Source organism: Pelodiscus sinensis, chromosome 2 (genome assembly GCF_049634645.1).
Source record: "Pelodiscus sinensis isolate JC-2024 chromosome 2, ASM4963464v1, whole genome shotgun sequence".
NCBI classification, from domain to species: domain Eukaryota; kingdom Metazoa; phylum Chordata; order Testudines; family Trionychidae; genus Pelodiscus; species Pelodiscus sinensis.
The window spans coordinates 9786678-9805868 of NC_134712.1; the positions used below are offsets into that span (position 1 = coordinate 9786678).

The window sequence follows — 19191 nt, forward strand, 5'->3', positions numbered from 1 at the left end:
TCTGGCCCACGAAAGCTCATCATCTAATAAACCATCTTGTTAGTCTTTAAAGTACTACATTGTCCTGCATTTTACTCAAAGGGTAGCTATCAATAATTTGCTATTAAGTCTGGAGGGTGCATCTAGTGAGATCCTGCAGGGGTAAGTCCTGAATACTATTCAGTGTTTTCATTAACGGCTTGGATAATGGAGTGGAGAGGATGCTTATAAAATTGTTGGATGACATCAAGCTGGGAGGCATCGCAAGCACTACACTTTGGTGGACAGGGTTAGAAATCAAAACAACTTTGACAAATTGAAGAACTGTTCTGAATTCAACAAGATGGAATTCAGTAAAGATCAGGGCACTTAGGACGCAAAACTCAAAGGCACAACTACAAAATGGGGAATAATCGGGGGGGGGGAGGAGGAGAAGGACAAAACACGGAATAACTGGCAAGGTTGAGTACCATCCATGTCCTTCTGTGTGTGCCAGGATCTGGGACTACTGAGCATCCATGGGTTGGCCGAGCCCCATTGCTGCTCCTCTTTATGTGTGTCTTTTTGGGGTGTCTGAATTCCTCTGTCTTCTGCTCCCTGGGTAAGCCAGGGTCTAAGGCTATGTATACACTCTAGCCTTTTTTTGGAAAAAGCTACGCAAATTGTGGGGAGCAATTTGCGTAGCTTTTTCTGATTACTTTTCCAGAAGAGGCTTTTCTGTCATTTGACCCCATCTAGCTGGGGCCAAATGGCAGAAGAGCATCCTCTTTTGGAGGATCCCTTATTCCTCGTAGAAAGAGGAATATAGGGGTCCTCGAAAGAGCGTGTTTGCTCTTCCACAAAAAAAGCGAAAGAGCAAACGCATTCCCTGGACATGGTGGAGTTTTTCCGGGATACTGGAGTTCTAGATGTACCCTAAGGGAGCTCTACTTGTCTGAGTGTGGAACTGACAGCAGGCGTTCAAAGAGTATGCACCAAAACCACATTGGTGAGGAGCTGAGGCGGGATACGCTTTACTGGGGATAGCAGTTGGGAAGCAACACCCCCTGAGTGAAAAGGATCTGTTCACACATCACAGAGCCATTGTTTCAGGCTGTATGACTCTCCACAGAATATTCTTTTTCAGCTGCGAATATCTTATTGAGATAAATGGGCTGCTTAACGCTGCTGAGCCTGCTATGCTGATGATGCTCAGGTTTTTTTACGCTTTCCTCACTAGGGTTGCCAACCTCTAGGATTGTACTGGAGTCTCTAGAAATTAAGGTGATTACATTTCCCAAGAATACAGCCAACCATAATTGGTAACCCTATTCCTCAGCGTTCAGGCTTTCTAAATCTTCTAACATTTTGTTGATCACTACTGGACGCTCTTCAATGTGTCCATGTCTTTACCAAAGCATGGCGCCCACAACTAGCCACAGTACTGCAGCTCAGGCCTCACCAGTGCCGAGTAGAGTGGAACAATTGCTTCCCATTCCTTGGATGTTTCCTTCAAATTTAGCAAAACTCCAAAATCAGAAAGGTAGTAAATACATAGATAAGGTAAGTGGCCAGACAGCCTTAATGGGTGATGCTTAGCAGGTAATGGTTAACAGTTACCCAGAGAGCATCCATCTGCCTGTGGCCTTCTGTGAGTGGAGGGCTGCTTCAGCTTCCCCAGGCCCCCTAAGTAAATGGGATTTTACATCCCTAATACAGAGTGATGGCTTTACGAAAAGTATCCACCCATGGGTGATATGGCATTTTTCTTTTTCATATTTTTTCTGTGTGAGGTTATTCAAGAGAGTAGTGAACTTCCAAGGGCTTGTAGTTAGGAAAACTACATTGTTAGTCATAAACAGAGTACAGTAAAACTCCAGTTGTCTGGCATCCAGTGGTCGGGCACTCCTGCTAGTCCGGCACCACCTGGAACCCGGAAGTGCTCCAGGCAGCCGGACAATTGGCGCTGCTCTGCCCTGGGCTTCCCGGAGTCAGCCGCTGGTCAGTTTCAGCAGTGGCTGACTTGGGGAAGTCTGGGGCAGAGTAGCTGGGGTGCTGCCGGGTTGGTCCCGCAGTGCAGCCTCACCCCCCCCCCCCCAATCCACCCCAGACATCTCATAGCCCCGCTTCTGATGGTCCGGCATATCAATAATCCGGTACCCCCTGGGTCTTAAAGGTGCCGGATTATTGGAAGTTTACTGTACTTTTGATATAAAATAACTGAAATACAATTGTTGGCCACTAGGCCATTTCTACAGGCATTTTTCCGTGTACAGCTACACTTTCAGGTGGAGGAATGCTGAATCCCAAGGGTTCCCTTTTGATAATGTAATTGATTAGTATAGCTAAGCCGTTCTTGTGCAAATTGTTGAGCAATATTGGGCCTACTTTGGATCTCAAATAACTTTTATATTGTCATTACTCCTTCGAGCAGTAGAAATACTGTTATAGTCAGGCCCTGTATTTAGTAAAGCTGTAAGTTTTCTTGCAGGTCAGATTTCTTAGAAGACCAAGGGTGAACAAAACCCATAATTATCGCTTCCTCGTTATTTTCTTTATTGTTGCCTTTGGTTTTATTTCTGCCAAGTGCAAATAATTCAACCATATAAAAACGGTATAGCAGTTTTATGTCTGTCACTAATTTCATGACTTTAGATAACAAAGCACTTTATATTTTATAGAAGATTAGTAAATCAATACAAGCAAGGTAATTTGCTAATTAAATTGATATACTATGCACATTAAAAGGCAATTTCTGGTCCCATCTAGCTGTTTATCTGAAGTGTTTAGCTTTCGTGTTTAAGAGTACATGATAAAAAATCCTTTACCTTCCATGTTTTGTAAAGACAAGTTGGATGAGATAATATCTTTTATCAGACCAGCTTCTGTTGGTGAGATAGACAAGCTTTCCAGCTTCTACAGCACTCTTATGTCACCCTTAGCACTTAGCTCTGTGTAAGCTCATAAGCGTGTCTCTTTCACCAGAAGAAGCTGGCCCTAGAAAAAGATGTTACCTCACTCATATTACTTGTCTGTTTTATAACTTGGGACCAATTCATCTATACCACATAGTTAAAAGGTTCTGTAAAGTCTTTTTGTTTTTTTTATTTTATTTTTTTTGTTATAAACAGTTGTCTTCCACATTTTTGGGAAACTTGATATCTCAAGGGATCAACGTTCATAGTCTAGGCCCAACTCTGGAGTAAACTCTGATCCTTCTTTCACAAGTTGCTTCCGGATAGAAGACAACTTGGTAATACATATGTGCTTTTTTTTTTTAAGCAGGATAAGACTTTATGTATCATGCTAGTTACATAGTTTTAGGAGAAAGAGCTAGGTGATAGAATTGAGACACAAGGAACATTGACTACTAAATAGGTATAAGAACTGTTTCTTGTAGACTTCTGGGATCTGTGCAAGTTTTTTTTTTTTTAATTTGCCGACAAAATTCCTCGTCTGACACAGGAACTTATATACCGTTTCCTGTTTTCTCAGTGTAGACTAATGTTGGCAGGAGGGCATTAGTAATTGATCCAGTGTGGAACAAGTAGGCTGTCCTATTTCCTTTGCATTTCTAGTACACTAGAGCCAGTGATGGCTCGTCAGTTTAGGCGACCTAGGTGGTCACCTACGGCGCCAAGATAAACAGCCATTGAGGGCTTTGGAGGCAGGGGTGCCAATCATGTGCCGATCACGCATTTCGCCTAGGGCACCAGTTGCCGGCAGCTTGTCTAGGGCCGCTCCTGACTAGAGCTATGTGTTCGGAAAGGTAGTAAAGATGGATGAAGCTTTCAAAGGAACACAGGAGACTAAATCCAATGCATTTTCATAATCTTGGTGCCTAACAGTCTTTTGAAAATGGGATTTAATTGTTTTTGTAAATATTGCCCTTAAATATAGATAGATGGATAGATATTGTATCTATAACTATAATGATATGCAAGTCTCAGAGGGGTAGCCATTTTAGTCTGTAACTAAAAATACTTTAAAAACAACAAATGGTCCGGTAGCACCTTGAAGACAAACATATTTTTTGTTAGTCTCTAAGGCAGAACTACTCAACTTTGGAAACCCTGGGGGCCACAGTGATACCCACAGCACATGCTGAGGGCTGCAACGTAAGTGTGGTTGCATATACATGCAAATATATATGCAAATATCTTCTTTCACACTGATAGGCATGAATACAAAAATTAAGGCAAGGCTACGCAACATACAGGCCCCATTTAAGTCGGTTCTGCTAATAGGAATAAAATGCAATAGTTACCCAATTTCCACCCATATGACAGCACTTTTAATGAGCAATGGCAGTCCAGGAATTTAACTACTAAAATACATATCAACTCAAACCACACCGCAGGACACAAACAAATGGGCCGTGGGACGCAAGCGCATGTTGAGTAGCCTTGCTCTAAGGTGCTACAGGACCATTCATTGTTTACATATTTTTATAACGATATAGATCTATCTCTCTATCTGTCTATCAAAGTTATTTCACAATCATTCCACCCTTCTTTACATTGACCACTCCCTGAATATAGAAACAGTCCCTGTTTAATGGGACTACCTGCAGACTCAAAGTCCAAAACAATGAAGCATTTAAGCATGTGCTTATCTGTACGAAACCGAGGGTTCTCCTTGGTGCCTTGCATTGCAGTGGACTAGGTCACTGGAATGTGACTCAGGAGGCCTGGGACTAGATGGTGTAAATCATCCTAGTTCTATAGATGTTACCCCTAGTTTTTATTCCCTTTCTGCCACTAATCTGCTCTGACTTGAGTAAGTCACTCCACTTTCTGTGCCCATGTTTTTCCTACCACTGTGGTCAGTTTGGTCTGTTTCGATTGCAAGTTCTTCGGGACAAAGACTGTTTCTTCCTTTGAGTTTGTATATCCCCTAGCATAATGGATGTAAATACCCAATCTCTTGGATACTGATGTAATAAAATAATGTTAATCATAGAATCATAAAACCATAGAACTGGAAGGGACCTCAAGAGTTCATCACATGCAGTCCCCTACCCCCACGGCAGGGCCAAGCATTGTCTAGATCATCCATGATAGATGTCTATCCAACCTGCTCTTAGATATCTCCAGTGACAGAGATTCCTCAACCTCCCAAGGCAATTTATTCCAGTGTTTAACCACCCTGACAGCTAGGAAGTTTTTCCTAATGTCCAACCTAAACCTCCCTTGCTGCAGTTTAAGCCCATCGCTTCTTATCATCAGAGGCTAAACAGAATAATTTTTCTCCCTCCTCCTTGTACCACCCTTTTAGATAATTGAAAACTGCTAACATGTCCCCTCTCACTCTTCTCTTTTTTAAATTAAACAAGCCCAGTTCTTTCAGTCTTCCCTCATAGCTCATTTTTGTTGCTTCCTCTCTGGACTTCTCCCATTTCTCCACATCTTTCTTGAAATGTGGTGCCCAGAACTGGACACAATACTCCAATTGAGGCCTAATCAGCGCAGAGTAGAGCGGAAGAATGACTTCTCATGTCTTGCTCGCAACACTCCTGTTAATGCTTCCCAGAATCATGTTTGCTTTTTTTGCAACAGTGTCACACTGTTGACTCATGTTTAACTTGTCGACCACTATGACCCCTAAATGCCTTTCAGCAGTACTCCTTCCTAGACAATCACTTAATGGGCGTAAGTAAAACTTCTCCTTTGTTAGATCAGGGTCTGTCACCCTGAAAGCAGATAACATCACTTTCAGTATCACATATGTTTTGTTGTTGTTTTTTGTTTGCAATTATACAAAGTCCCGTTTCACTTTGTGTGATGTGAGAAAATGCAATCTCTAGCTCAGAGTTTTGCCTGCACCATTGTATTCAGAAGTTGCAGAACTTGCTCCATCCTTCTGTTTTAAAAAGAATAAGCAGGTGGAAGAGCTAATGTGTCTATTGCCATAATTGCATTCCTTCATATTAATCTAAGCCCCTTCCCAGCAGTGAGATCTTACATGTGTAATAGGCTTTCAAGAGGTATCCTTGACTCTCATTGCCTGGAGTATTTGAAACTAGACTAGTAACTGTCCTATAGGATGCAATATACATTGGCAGGGAGAGGAACTCAGTGACCTAACAGGTTTCTTCTGTCTCTGGATGATGTGATTGTTGTTCCTTTGTTCCAAGTGCATGTGTTTGGAGGGTCATTTCCAGCTCTTCATGTGAATTGAGCAATGCCCATTAGGCCTAACCTAATTTCATTAACAAGGCTGCAAAGAGGGCAATTTGAATCTTGAATGACTTATAAGTATGTTAAAGCTCCTGACAACTAATTTGTTAGCAATTGAATCTCAACTGAGTCATGACGTCCCCAGTTATATTAAATAGTAAGGGTCCAGTTTACCAACTGTTAGTTTGGTTATTGAACATTGCACACAGTTAACAGGCTCTGTGAAATTGCTTTAATACAAAACAAATGAAAGCCCAGTACAGTATATTGCAAGACATCAAATCCTTTTGGTACTATGTTATGTGATGGACTGGGTACATGGGATGTGGATAATTACAAATTGTTCTCTGTGTTAGAATAGTGAATTGGCACAAACCTTATTTAATTGGTGTTTGCTTTTTTCAAAATTATTTTACTTTCCCTTTTTAGAAGGGAAAAGTACATTTATAAAATAATATAGTCAATTATAGGATAAATTGATTAGCTGAAAACAGCAGAAGGTTTGTTCGTTTGAATGGGCCATTTATTTAAATGTATAAAGCAGGGCTTTATAGAGTTTGGTTTTTATGTTACCCTGTTTGATCTTCTGGGTAAAATGAAGAAGCAGAACATTCTGTGTGTTTCTTTGATGGGTCAGTTTAAATTTGCTCTCTAATTCATAGTAATGTAGTTCCAGTGCTAGAAAGAAATGTGCCTTTATTAATAAAGGCAGAGTATGGATTATGTATCTGATGTTGGTATTTAATATTCACATTCCTAACTTGGCCACCCTAAATATCTGGTGATTAGACACATACTAGACATAGAGAATGAAATCTTACCAAGTAAATTCAGTGACAAAGGTCCCATTGGCTTCAGTAGCTTCACTCAACATGCAGCTATTTGACCAAGTCATGGGGAGCACAATATACCGCAACACCAGGATTTCAGAGATAATTTTATGGTCCCTTCTGACCTTAAAAAATCTATGAATCTGGTTATGACAGTTCAGTGTCCAAACCCTTTAAAACTTTGATCTCACCTGAGGCTGCTAATTAGTATCAGTTATGACAATAAGTGTTGATGATTTGCATATCTGTCAGTGACTTAACTGACAAGCAGCATTTCAGTCCATATAGCCCCCCAAAGAGCCCTCAAAAGCTAACAATGTTTGACAACTAATAGGATGGGTTGAATTAATTTCTCCAAGAGATATTTAGCTCCTGCAAATATCATAGATGATGAAACATATACAAAAAATCAAAAGTGCTCTTCAGAGTCTGCATTATCTCTCATATCTCCCAGATCACCTCTTTCTGTAGTCAGCAAGAGTAAGTCTCAGGTCCAACACTGGGTTCCCAAAGTACAAAGGACGCCACACAGGTATCTGTCAAGCACAAGTAGCTTATTTCCTGACAGCTAACAGCTGTGCCCCATAAATGGAAGAACAATATAACAAAGAAGCGGCATATCTTACATCCCTTCCTGCAAGCCTGGGACCCCGGGTAGGCTGCGGACGAAATGGGAGGTTGTCTCAGTTTCCAAGGCGCTGGTACCCAAAGCCCATCAGCGAAGTCTGATTTTCTAGGCTCTGAGGCAGCCTTAAATACAGTTTTCCTGCCCTGTTAGGCAGTTTGGAAATTTCCAGGGCTTACTCATTAGTGCTGATGTAGAGCTTAGCTGTCAGTTATTGATCTGGTTCTGATCTGGTTCTTCTTGTCTTTTGGCCCTGTTTACATGATCAGTACTTTAGGTTAAACAGAGTTGTTTATGCGTTCTTGTCCTTTACCCTATACTGGCAATAATTCTTATCTTAAATGGCGTATGTTCCCAAAGAGTTGCTTCTGGGTCATCAGATATAGGGGAAAGGGAAAGGGAGGAAGGAATGCAGGCCTCACTACCTCTAAACTATCATGTACAAAGTTCTTCCGCAATTGACTACTACACTTTCTTTTCTTTTCTTTTCTTTTCTTTTCTTTTCTTTTCTTTTCTTTTCTTTTCTTTTGTATTTGCTCCCCCCCACCCCGGGCTTTGTTTTTGGCCTGAAATGGACAAGATGGAATTCAGTAGAGAAGTGCAAAGGTCCACACTTAGCAAGGTAACAATACACAACTACAACATGAGGGGAATAATTGGTGAGGCAGCACTACTGCTGAAAAGGATCTGGGGGTTCCAGAGGATCACAAATTAAATAGGAGCCAATAATATACAGTTGCTAGATGTATTAATAGGACTAATTATATGTAAAACGTTGCTGTCTATTCTACACTGCTGAGACCTCAGCCTTGTGAGGAGTATTGTGTCCAGTTCTGGGCACCACTCTTTGGGAAAGATGTGGATACATTCAGACAGACTAGAGGAAAGCAAGAAAAATAATAAAAATATATAGAAAACTTGATCTCTGTGGGAAGGATACAAAAACCTGGGTTGTTTAGTCTTGGGAAAAGAAGACTTGGGGAAGGAGGGGGGTAATAAATATGTGAAAGGCTATTATGTGATCAATCTTCTCCATGTCCACTCTAGGCAGGACAAGAAATGACGGACCTAGGGTACGGACCTAAGACTACCGCGTTTTGTCGACAGAAGTTTTGGCGACAGTATCTGTCGACAAAACTTCTGTTGACAAAGAGTGTCCAGACACATTGAGTTCTGTCGACAAAGCAAGCTGCTTTGTTGACAGAACCCTGTAGTCTAGACGCAACCCTACAGGCAATAACACCTTCTGTCGACAGAACTCTGTCGACAGAAGGTGTTATGCCTCGTAAAATGAGGTATACCAGCGTCGACAAAACTGCTGAGTTCTGTCGACGTTATGTCGACAGAACTCAGCGGTAGTGTAGACGCTGGTATAGTTTTGTCGACAAAAGTCCACTTTTGTCGACAAAACTCAGTAGTCTAGACACACCCTTAATCTACAGCAAGGAGCTTTAGGATAGATATTAGGAAAAACTTTCTAATTATTGGAATACATTTCCAAAGGAGAGCTTGGAATTCCTGCCTGTGGAGATTTCTAAGAACCAGTTAGACAAAAAACTATCAGGATGATGTAGGTTTAGTTGACCCTTCCTTAGCGTAGGCAGTAGGGGTAGGGAGACAATGTGATGACCTCTTATGGGTCCCTTCTAGTCCTACATTTCTATGATTCTATAAGGGCTAAGAATAGACAGCTTTAGAAACAAGTTGATACAGATGCATTTGAAACAGGTACAGTGGAAGTTGCTTGTGCCATAAACTGAGGTAATTAATAAGAATAAAGCAAAGCAATGAGTTTGGGCCTGTTTGACAGAAGTACATTTCAGAATCAATCCAATCAAACTAGTGCAAGCCCTTCTGAATACATCAGCTGTGTTTATGCATATCATTTAGGTTGTGTAACCCACACACCTAGTGTGGTAACTGAGCAATGCAAGTGGTACCTAGACTACAGCAACAGTTAAGACCAAGACACCTCTACAGCATGGGCTGGGAGCCAGCTGGCTTCTATCTCAGGGTGTGTCTACACTACCACCCTAGTTTGAACTAGGGTGGTTAATGTAGGCATTCAAACTTGCAAATGAAGCCCAGGATTTGAATTTCCCGGGCTTCATTTGAATGTTGCCGGGCGCCGCCAGTTTTAAATGCTGGCTAGTTTGGACTCCATGCCCACGGCTACACGCGGCACGGACTAGGTAGTTCGGATTAGGCTTCCTATTCCGAACTACCTGTACACCTCGTTCCACAGGTAGATTAGGAAGCCTAATCTGAACTACTTAGTCCGTGCCGCATGTAGCCGCGGGCACGGAGTCTGAACTAGCCGGCATTTAAAAATGGCGGTGCCCGGCAACATGCAAATGAAGCCCGGGAAATTCAAATCCCGGGCTTCATTTTCAAGTCCGGTTGCCTACATTAACCACCCTAGTTCGAACTAGGGTGGTAGTGTAGACATACCCTCAGAGGGTAGAGGCGCCTATACTTAGCTCCAGAGGTCCCAGATTCAAATCCATCCGCCTAAAGTTTCCTAAAAGTTCCCATGCCAGACTTGCACCGGTTTCGCCAAATCCGTTCAAAATTGCCCCTTGAGTTCACCTGGTGTAACTTTCTGTGTGGGCCAGGCAGAGCAATTTGGGCCTCCATGGCAAGAACTTTCCCCCACATATGCAAGCACTGTTGATGTATTAGTCTGATTAGTCGAAAGGGCCACCTGTAGAATGGGCTGTGATGGGAGATGTTGCTGGGGATCCTTTGGCCTGGCCTTTGAGGAGGGTGGCTTTTTGGCTTCCTATTATAGCAGGGTTGTGGTTACTATCTCAAGTGGATCCAAAGACACTAGGCCGTTCAGTGGAGCATCACAGACTCTCTGCAGCCACCAGCATGGCTTAATAGTCACAGAAAGTCAGGGCTGGTTTGTACCTTTGAGGTGCTGCCCTGAATATGGGGTACTGCTGTATTGCTGTCCTCAAGAGATCAGTTCATAACTTGGTCGCCCAAAGTCATGGGATTGCCTCCCCAGTCGTGATTTTTTTTTTATTGTGAGATTTTAGAATCTGTCTTTTGAGTATTGGAACTCCCCTTCTGCGTGTGCGATAACTAGTGGCGCCCCTGCTCCCAAATGTATTGGAGACGGTGATTTTGGTACCTGCTGCAGGATCTCTCACCCCCATCTCCACTTGACATCTGCCCAGCAATCAGTCTCATTCCCCAGCTTCCTCTCGGTTCAACTGCCCATTGGACTCCATCCCTCTTGGGTCAGTCCTCCCTCCACTCAGTCCAGCCCCTGTCCGTTCCCTCCACAAGCCCCCAGCTGTATCTCTGCTCCTCCTAGGCTCTCAAGGGTCCTTCATCTCACCCTCTATTTTAGAGCCTGTGCTGCGGGGGCTGGAGGAGGAGTGGGGCAGAGGCATCATCCAATCCGTGTTTCTCACAGGTTAGGAGGGAGCATTTGGGAGAGACTGCCAGCTTCTGACAGGGCTGAACTACATGAGAGGGATGGAGCGTGCCACATCATCCGCAATTGAATCAATAGAATATAGCACATGAAAACCATCTGGCTACACTGTCAACCTCTAAGATAAAGGTCCCTACAGACAAACAGAATCACTAGTTGATTCTAATTCTCTAACATACAGTTCTGCACGTCAAAGCGTCCGTCTATCTACCATGAAATTAGCCCTCACTACCATGTAGATACTTTTCTAAAATATTTGTAAAGGTTGCATTTGGGTCATTTAGTCTGCATTGCTTTAAACTTTGTGGCTTAGTGTCACACACTGTCTCATAATTCTTTCTCTCTACAGCAGTGGTTCTCCAGCTTTTTGGCCCATGTCCCATCCTGCTGAATGCAGACCTTTCCGCGGACCACCCACCAACCACCCATGATGGCAATACGGGTGCAGGAGGGCGTGGGGTTCTGGGCCAGAGCAAGGGTGCAGTAATGGGCTCAGGGTGGGGAGTCTGGCTGGGAGGTTGGGTGAAGGAGTGGGCTGCGGGTTGGGGACTCTGGTCGGGAGGGAGGATGTTGGAGCAGGGTGGGGATATGGGGTCTCGGTGGAAGGAGGGATGTGTGAGGAGTGCGGGGCCTGGGCATGAGGGATATGTGGGGTGCTTCCCTGGCTTTGCGCCCCCCAGGCACCGCCCCCTTCCCTCCCATTGGTCAGGATTCTGGCTACTGGGAGCAGCAGGGAAAGCCTCCAGGTGATCAGTTTCCTACACAGCTGTTCTCCCAACTGCGGGGTTGAGGGAGGGAGCAGCCATGCTCAGAGCTGCTTCCTCTTCCTGCAAGCCAAATCTGGGCCACGAGGCTCAGGGGTCCCCTCTCCTGCCGCAGTAGGGAGCCCACCCTGGCACTCTAAACCTGTGGAGGGGGATGGGGCTGGAGTGCCAATGCGGGCTCCTGCTGCAGGGGGTGAGCCCACGGACCACCTGCAAAATGGTCATGGACCACTAGTGAGCCACAGAACACACTTTGAGAACCACTGCTCTACAATGACCTCTAGACCAGTGGTTCTTAAAGTGTGGTCCATGGGCTGCTAGTGGTCTGCAGCTGTCTTGCAGATGAGATCTCCCCTTCTTCTCCCCTGCTTCGCAGTGAGGAGCCTGCGCTGGCACTCTAGCACCCGCCACTCACACACGAACACCAGTGCTGGCTTTCCACTGCGGGAGGTGTGGGGCATGTGAGCCTCACGGGACAGATCTGGCTTGTAGGGGAAGGAAGCAGCTTCCTCTCCCTCCAGTGGAATGGCATCTCAGGAAACCAGTCACCTGGAGGCTTTCCCCGCTGCTCCCATTGGCCGGAATCAAGGTCTATGGGAACTGCAGGGGGGGGGGGGCAGAGCCTGGTAAGCACTCCCATCCCCTCATGCCCAAACTCTGCACTTCCACCCTGCTCCTGCACCACCCACCCAGACCCTCCATCCTCAGCCTGCTCCTGCACCCACCCTCCCACTCAGACCCCCATCTTTAGCCTGCTTCTGCAGCCTCCCTCCCACTGATACTCTGCTCCTGCACCTCCCACCCAGACCCTCCCACCCTCAGCCTGATCCTGCACCCTACCTCAAAACCAGACCCCGCATCCTCACTCCTCCCTCCTGTACCCATTTTGTCATGATGGGAGTTTGGCTGGTGGACCACAGAAAGGTCTGCGTTGAGCAGGGTGGGCCGCAGGCCAAAAAGTTTGAGAACCCCTGCTCTAGATTATAATGCCTGTTATATTGTGCAGCAAAGGAGTAAGTAGCTTCCTCTACTCAATTTTTGCAATGCATAGGTCTCTGCAGGAACCGTTCTCACAAAACCTGTGCTTAGCTAAGGTGAATTAACTGATCTCTGACTAAGGGATCATAATCACTCATATGAAATCAACTTGAAGAATATGTTAGGATTTGAAAAGAAAGCACCACACAGGAACTATGCAGACATGAACGTAATTAAAACTGAATTAATAAAGATTTTCACTGACTTTAACTCATACATTTGTGATCCCACCTGCTGCTCCCTTTCCTTGTTGTTATTATTTTTGTTTTATAACAATGCTTTCCATCAAGAGAATCAGAAAACAGACCCATTAAAACACTGTCTTGTTGTGCAACTGTCACCAATATAAAATGTACCACAAATAGATGTTCCTGTTATTGAATAGAGCATTCATTTGTCAGAGTGGTTTTGCCTAAGTAACGTGGCAGTGGTATACGTTTGACTCTAAGGGTATGTCTAGACTACAAGCCTTTGGCAACAGAGGCATGTAGATTAGGCTACCCGCATAGGAAAACGAAGTGGCAATTTAAATAATTGCTGCTTCATTTAAATTTAAATGGCTGCCGCGCTTTGCTGATCAGCTGTTTGTCAGCTCAGCGCGGTAGTCTGGACGCTCTGCGGTCGACATCAAAGGCATTTGTCGACCTCCCCGGTATGCCTCATGGGATGAGGTTTACCGGGGAGGTCAACAAATGCCTTTTATGTCAACCGTGGAGCGTCCAGACTAGCACGATGAGCCAACAAACAGTTGATCGGCACAGCGCAGCAGCCATTTAAATTTAAATGAAGCAGCGATTATTTAAATTGCCACTTCGTTTTCCTATGCCCAGTAAACAAATCTACATGCACCCTAAAAGTGCAGCAATCTTCTTCTACATTTCTGTACTCTTCCAGCACCTTCTCTCTACATGTGTCCTTTTTCCAGCTCCCTCAAAGCCCCCAGATACTCTGTTGTCATTGTAGCGTGCTCAGTTCTTCCAGGCCTTCAGGATTTCAAGTTAATGTTTACAACACAACGCAGTGACAACTCTGGGGGATTTCTAATGGAGACTAACATTTACCAACAAGAAATACAAGTGTTAGACAAAGGCCCTGGCCCTGATTGACTCCACATGGGCTAACCCTGTGCTCATACACAGCTGCATTTAAATAAGTAGGGGGGCTGTGCATATGCAGGTGTCTAGCTGTTGGAAGACAGTTGGAGTACTGGGATCAGATTGTGAGTCTGCTGCAGCCTCCAGCTACAGGCCCCTCCCTTTCACTCAACCTGAGGAGACTCACGGGTGTAGCTATGGAGGTCGGGGGTTCAGTCTGTGATATGTCAGCCACACAAGAAGCCCCATGTTAGTGTCTTCCCACCCCTCGAGACAAACTGGTTCCCTTGTGTCCATTACAAAATCCCTGACGATTCTTGGGAAAAGACACCACCAAATTCAAGCTCTTAGGGTGTGTCTAGACTACAGGGTTTTGTTGACAAAAGTGAACTGAATAATGAAGACTGTGACTAAATTCTCTCTTTAAAGTGTTGTTTCTCTCATGTGATCCTTGGTTAAAAAAACCCCACTCAGATTATCAGGGAAAAGTTATTCAGGCCTCAGTCCCAGCCTCAGATCCAGAGTTAACTGCAGGATCAGGATGTGTAGATCACTACACAGAGCAAACAGTGAAACTGGCTATCCACAAAATGCTGACAAATGCACAAAGCAAGCAAACTGAAAACATTAGGGAAACATTTTTGCCTTATTTTCAATTCTAGTAATTTTAGGATTTGCAGGTCACAATTGCAGGTAGCAAATTTATAGTCGTGTTCTGATTTTAAAATGGATAGGAAATCTTTGATTTTGCTCCAGTATTACACATGCCTAAACTCTACTAATTACCTCATCAAGTAGGTATAAAATATTGTTCCTTTTCCACAGTTGTTCCTTGTAGAATTCTGTATTTAAACATACTTTCAACTACTCGATTGCTTCCTCACATGACAGCCCCAAGTTCAGGCTTTCTGCTTCTGATGTAAAAAAGGGGCTAATGGTTCTGGAAATCCTCTTATGTGACGCCAAGGCTGTGTCTAGACTACATGCCTCTGTCGGCAGAGGCATGTAGATTAGGGCTGTAGGCAAAGGTAAATGAAGCCGCGATTTAAATGATCGCGGCTTCATTTACATTTACATGGCTGCCGCGCTGAGCTGACAAACAGCTGATCAGCTGTTTGTCGGCTCGCCGCTAGTCTGGACGTTCCCCCTGTCGACATCAAAGCCCTTTGTCGGCAGCCCCGTTATTCCTCGTGGAATGAGGTTTACCGGGGCTGCCAACAAAGGGCTTTGATGTCGACAGGGGGAACGTCCAGACTAGCGGCGAGCCGACAAACAGCTGATCAGCTGTTTGTCGGCTCAGCGCGGCAGCCATGTAAATGTAAATGAAGCCGCGATCATTTAAATCGCGGCTTCATTTACCTTTGCCGAACAAACAAATCTACATGCCTCTGCCGACAGAGGCATGTAGTGTAGACATACCCCAAGTGTGCAGATCTTGGTACACTGAGGATGAATGGAAATCAAGATTGAAATACGATATACAGTTCTGTATCTGGACAGGATGCAGGACTATGGGGCAGCTCACACTCCGATTTTTAAAGCCTCCAGCACAAAACAAGACTGTAAATTTTAATTTGCATACATTTTCTTCTGTTTCCTTATCCAGGGCAGTTTTTATGTCCCTTCTGAAAATTGCATGCAACATGCATACAAATGGCATAAGGACCTGTGTCTGCTGCTCTTGAATGCATACAGGGGACTTCACATGTACTACACAGTCATAACGAAGGAGATTCCAGATTTGCCACAGCTGAAGTTAGGTAAGAGAATGGCCATTTTACATCACCTACTATTGACGGATCTCCTTTTAAACACAACTTGTGGTAACTAAGATTTCCAGGTGATTGTGAGAATGTTTTCCTTTTAGATTTTGTAGATACTTTGGATCAGTCAACTATAAAGCATTGTGCTGCACATACCACACGCTTTATGCACACTGCAGTCCCTGTTACTTGCTTCATGTTCCCCTCCCTCATACAACGTGGATCCAAAAACTGGTTCACTTCATTCACACAGTGAGAAAACGTCCTTAAAAATAGATCTGGTACTTACATTTATTATAACCTGTAAGTTACAGCATGACAACAAAACACATGTCAGGTATTTTAGTTACTGGCTACATGTTGAGATGAGCTTACACATTGACAGTTTTCAGTGTTGAAGGATGCAACTTGTGTGTTTGGTCTATCACAAATAGAAAAAAGATACCAAACACATCCAAGTTAAATTTCTGCATCCATTGGGCCAGATTTACAGACAGTTTCTAGCCCATAAATATGCATTTTGTTTGCACACACACTTGCTGTACATGCCAATTCACTAAATGCAAATGTAACTGCTTAACCACTTAAGAATTAAATTGTCCATACCCATTTACAAGTCTAAAATGTCTGGTTCAGGACTCCGGGGCCTGATTGTAAGCCTATTAGACACTGGGATTCTTTTAATTAAATTCAGTGGGCATTGAATAGACTGATGGTCTGTACATAAAAAATGTAGTGATCTAGTTTCCAAAATAAGGGTATGTCTATACTTCAGAGACTATGCCAGCTACATTGCTGTACCTATGCCTGCACAGCCCCCTAGAGTGGACAAAGCCTTCACTGAAGTAAAGGCTTTTACCAGTGGCATGGGAACAACCCTCCCCAGCTGACTGTAGCTATGTCGGCAGGTGCATTCTCCCATTGATTTGGCTGCATCCACACTGGGGGTTAGGACAGGAGAGCAACATTGGTCGGGAGTGGATTTTTCACACCGCAGACTGGTATAATGGTGTCAGCCTAAATTTTATGTGTGGACCAGGCCTGAGAAATCAAGAATGAAAATTCATGAGTCAACATTGAAGCACGAACCATAACATGACAAGATGGGGTGTAGCTATCTGTGTTCATGACCCCCATAGCTGTGCCTATGAATATGCAAAATCTCCAGCTGTGGTTGGGGAAAGTGTAAGGCATTTTGTAATGTGCATGCTCCTTTTTTCAGTGTCAAGCTGCTACTTACACCGGGGGAGTCCCATATAGGAAGAGCCAAATCCTGCTGGAGTAAAGTGAGCAGATGTTGACCATTAGAGAAAGAGAAGGGCTTTGGGGCAGAGATCTTACATGCAGAGCCAAGGAAACACTTGCCTGTGGAGGGTGGAGAGTAAAATGTTGAGTGATTCGGCCCTCATTTGGGTTGAAAGTTATGAGTTAATATGTCCCTTCTACTCTTCTCAAACATGGTTTTTCTTTTTCTGCCCCCAGAAGAGCTGGCTGTGGAAGATACGCTATCACAACTTTGTACAGAGCTGCAGGTATTTTCTTTAGCAGACTCAATACGAGCACTGCACAGTTTCCAAACTCACTGAAACAACTCACTTGGGGAAAATGAGATCAGTGTTTATAAGCCAAACAAACCTTTGTTGCAATTACAGATGCATTACCATGAAATTACTGTTAGACTGTTTTAACAAGGGCTGACATCATCCCTTGAAGAAGCCCTGAAGGTCCATTTAATTAAATGTAAAGAGTATGGGGTTGGGCGCAACCCACTCCTGGATTATAATATATGGGCTACTGCTGATGGAGTTCAAGGTATATATGACTAAGGGTATGTCTACACTAGCCCCCTAGTTCAAACTAGGGAGGCTAATGAGGGAAACCAAAATTGCAAATGAAGCGCGGGATTTAAATATCCCATGCTTCATTAGCATATTCCTGGGCAGTCGCCATTTTGGAAATTGACTAGCCCGGAACATAATTTGTTGGACAAAAGTCAACATGGTTTCTGTAAAGGGAAATCATGTCTTACTAATCTATTAGAGTTCTTTGAAGAGGTTAACAAACATGCAGACAAGGGGGATCCAGTAGATATAGTATACTTAGATTTTCAGAAAGCCTTTGACAAGGTTGCTCCCCAAAGGCTCTTCTGTAAATTACATGGCCATGGGATAAGAAGGAAGGTCCTTTATTGGATTGAGAACTGGTTAAAAGACAGGAAACAAAGGGTAGGAATCAGTGGTAAATTTTCAGAATGGAAGGGGTGTCCCTCAAGGGTCAGTCCTGGGACCAATCCTTTTCAACTTATTCATAAATGATCTGGAGAAAGGGGTAAGCAGTGAGGTAAGTAATGTGGATAAGTGTAAAGTAATGCACATTGGGAAAAATAACCCCAACTACAGGTACAGTATGATGGGGGCTAATTTGGCTATGACAAATCAGGAAAGAGATCTTGGAGTTATTGTGGATAGTTCTCTGAAAACTTCCACACAGTGTGCAGTGGCGATCAAAAAGGCAAATAGGATGCTAGGAATTATTAAGAAAGGGATAGAAAATAAGACACCGTATAATACTATGGTATCCCCACATCTTGAATACTGTGTACAGACGTGGTCTCCTCACCTCAAAAAAGATAATTTGGCCTTGGAAAGGGTTCAGAAAAGGGCAACTAAAATGATTAGGGGTTTGGAACAGGTCCTATATGAGGAGAGGTTAAAGCAACTGGGACTCTTCAGTTTAGAAAAGAGGAGACTGAGGGTATGTCTACACTACCCTCCTAATTCGAACTAGCAGGGTAATGTAGGCATCCGCACTTGCAAATGAAGCCCGGGATTTGAATTTCCCGGGCTTCATTTGCATAAGCCGGGCGCCGCCATTTTTAAATCCCGGCTAGTTCGAACCCCGAGTTCGAATTCCACGAGGAGTACAGCTAGTTCGGATTAGGAAGCCTAATCCGAACTAGCTACTCCGTGCCACGTGTAGCCACGCGGCACGGGGTTCGAACTAGCCGGGATTTAAAAATGGCGGCGCCCGGCTTATGCAAATGAAGCCCGGGAAATTCAAATCCCGGGCTTCATTTGCAAGTGCGGTATGCCTACATTACCCCCCTAGTTCGAACTAGCAGGGTAGTGTAGACATACCCTGAGGGGGGATATGATAGAGGTATATAAAATCATGAGTGGTGTGGAGAGAGTGGATAAAGAAAAGTTATTTATTAGTTCCCATAATAGAAGAACTAGAGGACACCAAATGAAATTAATGGGTAGCAGGTTTAAAACTAATAAAAGAAAGTTCTTCTTCACACAGCGTGTTGTCAACCTGTGGAACTCCTTGCCAGAGGAGGCTGTGAAGGCTAGGACTATAACAGAGTTTAAAGAGAAGCTAGATAATTTCATGGAGGTTAGGTCTATAAAGGCTATTAGCCAGGGGATAAAATGATGTCCTTGGCCTCTGTTTGTCAGAGGCTGGAGAGGGACGGCAGGAGACAAATTGCTT

General features: G+C 44.0%; 1 protein-coding gene across 10 annotated transcripts in view; it reads left to right on the forward strand.

The window, feature by feature from the left end:
- FAM135B (family with sequence similarity 135 member B) overlaps positions 1-19191 on the forward strand; it is a 388356-nt gene that overhangs the window by 326465 nt on the left and 42700 nt on the right. For 9 of the 10 annotated variants that reach the window (XM_075920076.1, XM_075920075.1, XM_075920080.1 and 6 more), the window contains 2 exons: positions 15543-15696; positions 17182-17231. In XM_075920076.1, coding sequence (XP_075776191.1) covers positions 15543-15696; positions 17182-17231 — 204 coding nt within the window. The remainder of the gene's footprint in view (positions 1-15542; positions 15697-17181; positions 17232-19191) is intronic. The other variant, XM_075920079.1, reaches the window with a different exon arrangement.